General features: G+C 34.3%; 1 protein-coding gene across 1 annotated transcript; it reads left to right on the plus strand.

Moving 5' to 3' along the window:
* The first annotated feature begins 2,033 nt into the window (after positions 1 to 2,033).
* On the plus strand, positions 2,034 to 2,963 carry LOC116092151 (olfactory receptor 5W2-like). Its single transcript, XM_031373500.1, has one exon. The coding sequence runs from the start codon at positions 2,037 to 2,039 to the stop codon at positions 2,961 to 2,963; it is 927 nt and encodes a 308-aa protein (XP_031229360.1). The 5' UTR covers positions 2,034 to 2,036.
* The last annotated feature ends 5,588 nt before the right edge of the window (positions 2,964 to 8,551 follow it).

An 8,551-nucleotide genomic window follows, 5' to 3' on the forward strand; every position in this document is an offset into this window, starting at 1 on the left:
CAAATAAAATATCCAAAATAAGAAAGAAAAAAGCCTATAGAACTCCAACAGATTGGACCAGAAAAGAACGTTACCCTACCACATAATAATAATCAAAACAGTAAATGTACAAAACGGAGCATAAATATTAAAACTGATTTTAAAAAAGGCCTAGTAATATATAAAGGCAGATCTATCAGAATTATACCTGACTTCTCAAAAGAGGATCTATAACCTAGAAGTTGCTGGACAGATGTCTTATAGACCCTAATAGACCACAGATACCAAAAGAGATACCTAGCAAACCCCTCAATCAACCTATATAGAGAAAACAAGATATTCCATGACAAAACCAATTACAAACAATATCTTTCAACAAATGCAACTCTACAGAAGATGCTAGGATGAAAACTCCAACACGAGGAGGGTAACTACACCCAAGAATCAAAAGAAATTAATCATTTCACAGAAAACCCAAGGAAGAGACACGCGCACACACACACACACACACACACACACACACACACACACACACAGAGATACACCATCACCTCCAACAACAAAATAAGAGGCAATAGCCTCCACTGGTCATCAATATTTCTCAACATCATTGGAGTCATTTGCCCAATTAAAAAACACTGGGTGGTAGACTATCTACATAAACAGGATCCATCATCATTCTCCTGCATATGAGAAACAAACCTCAGCAACAAAGATAGAAACTACCCCAGTGTAAATGATTGTAAAAAATAGTTTTCCAAGAAAAACATTCCCAAGAAATGAGCTGGAGTAGCCTTTCTAATATCCAATATAATAGACTTTCAAATCAAAATTCACAGCAAATTAATAGATATAAATTAACTCAATGAAATCATTAGTTTTTTTCTAGTACATATGTTCATATTAATTATATTTTACAGTATAAAATTAAATTTTATTTTCCATCCTGACACAGATCAATTGTCTGACTGTCCTCAAGACTTAAGCTCAAGCTTTGCCTAAGATAGTCATGATTCACTTGGGAGAATACTATACCAGAAATGTAACTAATTAAATGTTTTGAGAACACCAAAGCCTTAGGGAAGTAGCTTCAGAGATATAAACCCTAAGTTTTAACTGTATAAAAAGATACCACTTGTGTAATATTCATGTGGAAGTGAGCTGTACACTTCAGGTATGTTTTTGAGTTTCAACATTGAAAAAGACAAGGTTTAAAATATTGATCTTCTTTGGAAAATAATGAGAACCATTTTAAATGAATAATTTTCTCTACATTTATTTATGTTAATGCATCATGAAGAATAAAATGATAATTTGTTCCCAAAGTAGAAGTCTTTTAATATAAATATTTGCATTTTCCAAATAATAAATTTACAAATTTTTCTTTTAAATTGTGTCTTGGGGTACTCAGATTTTGATGTTTGTCTCTAGACTTAACTTTAGAGCAAACACTGACCAGTAAAAACAAACAATAGTCTGACATAAAATTCCAACTTGTTTCCTTTGTTAAAAAATGCTACAGGCAACATAGCGTCAGAAGAAAATTATTTTAATTTTCAATAAGCATTGATATTGACTTCCACTGCTTTTTGAAATGACACATTTTCTTTCAACCAATTATGAGTTTGGAGAATCTGAGTACTTATATTTTGTTCAGGTGAATATATTTAAATATGAATAGATCTAATCTTTTATGATATAGTTTAATACCTCTATGATTGCTATTTAATCTGTATACATTGAAGCTCAAATAAAAGTTCAGTAAATCAGAAATATGTTTGAAAAATTAGGATGGACATCAAACATGTTGAAAATATATGTCGTTACATCTTTTACAATGGTACCTGGATGTCACTCATCATAACAACTGAACCTTCACATGATTAAATATGTTCTATTATGATCGATATTATAAAGATCTACTTAGAGTAATGTGGCTGCCTAGATTTTTGAGGGAAAATTGACACAATAAATTATCCTCTGTTTTACAGATACCTAAGAATGCATTCACCAAAGTTTGAAAATATCTTTTAAAATTTACATAAGAAGAAAGAAGAATGGATAGGGGAAACTGCTCCTCTGTGGATGAATTCATTTTCTTAGGAATTACTAATAACTCAGGCAAAAAAGTGGCCCTGTTCACCATATTTCTAGTTGTTTATCTCATTAATCTTCTTGCCAATCTTGGAATTATCATTTTAATTAGAATGGACACTCAGCTCCATACACCCATGTACTTTTTTCTCAGCAATCTCTCTTTCTGTGACTTTTGCTATTCCACAGCAATTGGCCCGAAAATGCTGGTGGATCTCTTAGCTGCAGAGAAATCAATTTCTTTTATTGGTTGTGCTCTGCAGTTTTTGATATTCTGCATCTTTGCAGATTCTGAGTGCCTACTGCTAGCGGTAATGGCCTTTGATAGATACCAGGCCATCAGCAATCCATTGCTCTACACAGTGAACATGTCTAGCATGGTGTGTTCCATGCTCATGACTGGGGTTTATCTGGTTGCAACAACAGATGGTTTGATACATACAACCTTGGCATTCCGTTTATGTTTCTGTGGTTCTAATGAGATCAACCATTTCTTTTGCGATTTACCTCCACTTTACCTGCTCTCCTGCTCTGACATACAAGTCAATGAACTGGCCTTATTTACTGTTTTTGGTTTCATTGAACTGAGCACCATATCAGGAGTTCTGGTCTCTTATTGCTACATAATTTTATCAGTCCTGAAGATCCGTTCTACTCAGGGCCGGTTCAAAGCTTTTTCTACCTGTACCTCCCATCTCATCACAGTTGCCATTTTCCAGGGAACTATGCTTTTCATGTATTTTCGACCAAGTTCTTCTTATTCTTTGGATCAAGATAAAATGACTTCACTCTTCTACACTCTTGTAATCCCAATGCTGAACCCTCTGATTTATAGCTTGAGGAACAAGGATGTAAAAGAGGCTCTTCAAAAACTGAAAATGAAAATGTAGTTGTAAAGAGTTATATGACATGTATATGTCCACTCATTTTTAATGATTTTTTTTCTAGAAAATTATAATGATGATATAGATAAAAGCTATGATTTGTATTTGAAATCAGTAAATGTGTTTCTTTGACCATATAAGTATAATAAATGCAGTAGGAATGATAATATTTCATGTTTCAGTACATATATATATATATACATATATATATAATGTTTAAATATTATATGTAATATTAATTCCTAGCACATATGATTTTAAAAATTCTTCTTTACAAAAATAAATCATTTTTTTGCATTATGATGTATCATCTATTTTTTAGTAATTTTGATTATGCTGCATAATGAATATGTGCTGATTTCACTTTGCCTATAAATTAGATTATTTCAAGACATATTCAAATGTTTTTCCTTTTAGATTTGTATTTTTGTGGATATCACAAACTTCAATTGAACTTGAAAATTTCATAGTATACTTCAGAAAAATCCTGATGTAATTAAGTTACAGGCTATCACCTAGGGCTCTGGTTCTCAAACTCCTAGTGCTGTGACACTTTAATAAAAATTCTAATTTTGTGGTGACCACAATCATAAAATTATTTTTGTTGTTACTTTGTAAATGTAATTTTCAACTATTATAAATTATAATCTAATTTTTATTGTAGATAGAGGTTTGCCAAAGAGATTCTGACCCACTGGTTGAAAAGCACTGATCCAAATGAAGGTACTTAAATTCAATGTGTAGGAGAAAGGTTTTATTTATTGCAGTAGTAAAATTATGAATGTTAGAGATTTGGACAGATGAAGGCTTAATAACTTCGTAGTAACTGAGGCAAACATATCTGTGGCATTTGGAAACCACACAAGCTTTACCTATGTGATGCAAAAAACACTCTACCATCAATGACACTTTCAGTGAAAAGTCATTGTAGTTCATATAACATCTGTATAACAACATTTTTGGAATCAGAAAATTTTATATATAGATAGATGCAGCTTATTATCTAGTCACCATTAACATGTGAAAAAGAGTTTAATGTTCCTTATATAAAAGCTCTTGAGAGCTTGTGGAGTAGCCCTGTATAACTACTGTACTTGGATTTTCTATTATCAACTATACAACATTTCTCTTCCTGTGATGGAACTTCGTTCAACTGTGAATCCTTTCCCTCCCTCATTAACTATGTATCACTTCTTTGAAGAAGGTGCCCCTTTCTCTGTACATGTATCACTGGTCATATATTCTTCTTTGTTTACTTTGTCCCTTAAGGTCTTAAATAATGTTATTCATTTTTAGCTAAATGTAACCAAATGCTGTATTAAATATATTATAGGTCTAAGCATTTTAATCCTGAACTTCAAACTCTAACATCATATTTTGGACAAAGAATGTGAAAGAAGTAACAAAATTAGATACTAGATAATATATTTAGTATATACTGAATGTTGGCAAAATTATCTGCAAATGTATTATGAAGCATGTATACAGACAAAAATAAACAGATGAATTTCTTAGGAAAATATTTGAAATTACTGGATACTGAGGTATTAAATACACATCAAAATGTATTAATTTTGTAAGAAAATATAATTTATTTGTACATTTTTCATCTTAATTTATTAATTTTTTCTGATAGTTTAAATACTTTCTTGGGAAAAGATGTATCTGAAAGGTCAAAGGCACAAAACATTGTTAATTTCACACTTATTGAATAAGATAAATGCTATGGACTGTTTCAGGCTTTCTAGATAACAGTTTGAAATTCTCTAACATTTCACTATAAAAATAAAGCCTGCCCACAAGCCCAGCATTTGGAATGTAAATTAATTAATTTTAATTAATTAAAAATAAAGTCTGAGAAGTGCTTCTTATTTTCGGTGTTGGACATGGTGTGTGATTACAAGACACTAAAAAGAAAATTAATCAAGAAAGATACTTTCTTTAGATAAAAAGCTGTATAAATTTGTACCTCTTCAATGTTTTAACAACTAATCATTAGTCATTCCACAATAGAATATACAGATATGATGAGGCTTACTTCCTTATATCTTTGAAATTTTAAGCCTCAAAATGACTGGATTAGGAGCTGAAATCCCTGTGAAATGATTAATTCATATGTGTAGAGCCCTTAGAAACTGAGGTTTTCCAACATAAAACATAATTCTGCCTCTTCCTGGCCTTACTACTGTTTAAAGAGTGGATAAACAGTGTCATTGTATTCCAGTGTCTGTCCCACTTTCTGTTCTACTAGATTCAGTATTATGTGCAAGTCCTTGATCCACTTGGACTTGAGCTTTGTATAAGGAGAATATGTAGACAAAGTGTGGAGTGGAGACTAAAGGAAAGGCCATTCAGAGACTGCCCCACCTGGGGATACATCCCATATACAGTTACCAAAACCAGACACTATTGTAGATGCCAACAAGTGCTTGCTAACAGGAGCCTGATACAGCTGTCTCCTGAGAGGCTCTATCAGTGCCTGACAAATACAAAGGTGGATACTCTCAGCCAGACATTGGACTGAGTGAAGGGCACCCAATTGAGGAGTTAGAGAAAGGATCGAAGGAGCTGAAAGTGTTTGCAGCCCCATAGGAGGAACAACAATATGAACTAACTAGTACCCTCAGTGCTCTCAGAGACTAAACCACAAACTAAAGAGTACACTTGGTGGGACTCATGTCTCCATCTGCATATGTAGCAGAGGATGGCCTTGTCAGACAGCAATGAGAGGAGAGGCCATTAATCTTGTGAAGGCTTGATGTCCTAGTGTAGGGGAATGCTAGGACAGGGAAACAGGAGTGTGTCAGTTGGCAAGCAGGGTAAGGGGAAATGGGATAGGGGGTTTCAGAGGGGAAACCAGGAAAGGGAATAACATTTGAAGTGCAAATAAAAAATACCTAATAATAATAATAATAATAATAATAATAATAATAATAGATCAATTTGCATTCTTTTACATATGATTGTAAGTTGAACTAGCATCACTTGTTGAAAATGCTGTCTTTTTCTTCTCCACTTGATGGTTTGGCTTATTTGTCAAAGATAAAGTGACCATAGGTGTGTGGGTTTATTTCTGGGTCTTCAATTCTATTCTGTTGCTCTGCCTGCCTGTCTCTGTATCGATACTATGTGTTTTTGCCTTTGTTTGTTTGTTTGTTTTTTTGGATTGTTTTTGCTATGTATTTTATCACTATTGCTCTGTTGTACAGCTTGAGGTCAGGGATGATGATTCCCCCAGATCTTTTATTTTTGAAAATGGTGTTTGCTATCCTGGTTTTTTTTTTATTCCAGATGAACTTGAGAATTGCTCTTTCTATTTCTTTGAAGAATTGAGTTGGAATTTGATGGGAATTACATGAATCTGTAGATTGTTTTTGGTAAGATGTACATTTTTACTATGTTAATCCTGCTGATCCATGAGCATGGCAGATCTCTCCATTTTCTGAATTCTTTGATTTCTAGAAAATATCATCCTGAATAAAGTAATCCAGAACATACATGATATTTACTCACTGATAAGTGGATATAACCCCACAAGCTTAGAATACTTAAAACACAACCCACAAACCATATGGAGCATAAAAATAAGGAAGACCAAAAGGTGGATGCTTCAATCCTACATAGAAGGGAAACAAAATAATCACAGGAGATAGAGGGGGTGGGACCTGGGAGGAAGAAAGGATAGGGAGTGAAAAGGGAGCAGGATCAGGTATTGGAAGGGACAGGAGAGAAGTATGAAAGGTCAGAAAATATAATAGAAATATGTAGCAACAAGGGGTGGGGAACCACTAGAAAGTAAGCCACTAGAACGTCCCAGATGTCAGAGATGTGAGAGGCTCCTAGTGGATGACTTTTAGCCAAAATACTCCTCAAAGTGGAGATAGAACCTATAGAGGCCACCTCTAGTAGATAGTAATGATCTTCATTTGAGGCATGGGATACTCACCCATCTCAAAATGTTTAACCAAAAATGTTCCTGTCCAAAGGAAAGATAGGGACAAAAAATTATAGCAGAGACTGAAGGAAAGGCCATCCAGAAACCACCCACCAAGGGATCCACCCCATCTGTATTCGCTAATCAGCCACACTATTGCTGATGCCAAGAAGTGCTTGCTAACAGGAGCCTGGTATGGCTGCTCTCTGAGAGGTTCTACCACTACCTGACTAATATTGATGCAGATACTGACACCCAACCATCCAACTGAGCATGGAGACCTCCAATGGAAGGAGAAGGACTGAAAGAGCTGAAGGGAATTGCAATCCCATAGGAAGAACAATATCAACTAACCAGATCACCCATAATTCCTAGCGACGAAACTACCAACTAAAGCGTATACACTGAGTTGTCCATGGCGCTAGAGGCATATGCAGCAGAGGATGGTCTTACCTGACATCAGTGGGAGGGGAAGCCCTTGATCCTGTGGAAGCTAATGCACCAGTGAAGAGGAAAGTGAGGTGGGAGCTGGGTAATGAATGGAGGAGCACCCTCATAGAAGCAAATGGGAGAGGAGAGATGGCAGAGGGGGGATAGGAAGGGTGGTTTGTGGAAGGCTAACTGAGAAGTGGGATATTACTTGAAGTGTAAATCAATAGTAACATTAAATAAATGAATAAGAAAGAAAGAGAGAAAGAAAGAAAGAAAGAAAGAAAGAAAGAAAGAAAGGGAGAAAGGGAGAAAGAAAGAAAGAATAAAAACCCAGCCCTCTGAACCAGAATGGAGGATCCAAACCAATATGATATTGGCTGAACTACAGATGTCTACTTTTTGACAGTGAGAAATATTTTGTTTTTCAATATAAGTTAACTAGTATTTCTTGCTTTGTATGCACAATTCTAAATGTTAAATCAACAACATAGCAGAAGGCATCATTTGAAATACATTTAAATGTACAGAAAATCTTAACACTTGCAAATTTATATGCAATGTCCTTGTGTTGCAGCATTTAAAAACCAACGTGAGCTTGATGTGACCTGTATTTTTAAGTGAAGTTGCTGTGAAATAAATAACTACAAAAAAATCAATCCAAAATTCCATAAACTGATCTTGTTTTATCCATTATATCTCTGCATTCAAGCCTTTGAAATTATATTTTGCGGAATTACTTCAGGGAATTTGTCACTGAAATACAAGCTAAAGAAATAAACTTGTGCAAACATCAAAGTCCATGTCTAGTTAAGATACTGTCATGCACTCCTCTCCTCTTTGCACATATTTTTCTCTTCCATATCTACCAGTGACTAGCTATGAGTATTATTCTAACACTATACTACCAGAGACTATGTAGGCACAGCTAATCAGGGAGCTGTCTTTCTGTATCTCAAATCTTCCTTCATCCTTGCTTCTGGAATGAATGAAGAATAAAATTAGATAACCTATTTGTTCATACATAATAAAAGTCCACATCATTATTCTTTATATAAAACAAGGTAAATATATATAACTTTGTATGTATTTATTCTGCCTCTATGTATTATAATTTTACTGCCTGGAGGTCCCATTGAGAAATTAAGAAAGGTTGGAAAATGTGCTGGTTTGTGTTTGTACCAAGGGATTACACTATCCATCTCACCTTCTTTTTTTTTTTTTTTTTTTT

Source organism: Mastomys coucha, unplaced genomic scaffold, assembly GCF_008632895.1.
Source record: "Mastomys coucha isolate ucsf_1 unplaced genomic scaffold, UCSF_Mcou_1 pScaffold15, whole genome shotgun sequence".
NCBI classification, from domain to species: domain Eukaryota; kingdom Metazoa; phylum Chordata; class Mammalia; order Rodentia; family Muridae; genus Mastomys; species Mastomys coucha.

Excerpts from the sequence above, each read along its gene's own strand:
- LOC116092151 (XM_031373500.1), top strand. The coding sequence starts at position 2,037 with ATGGATAGGGGAAACTGCTCCTCTGTGGATGAATTCATTTTCTTAGGA.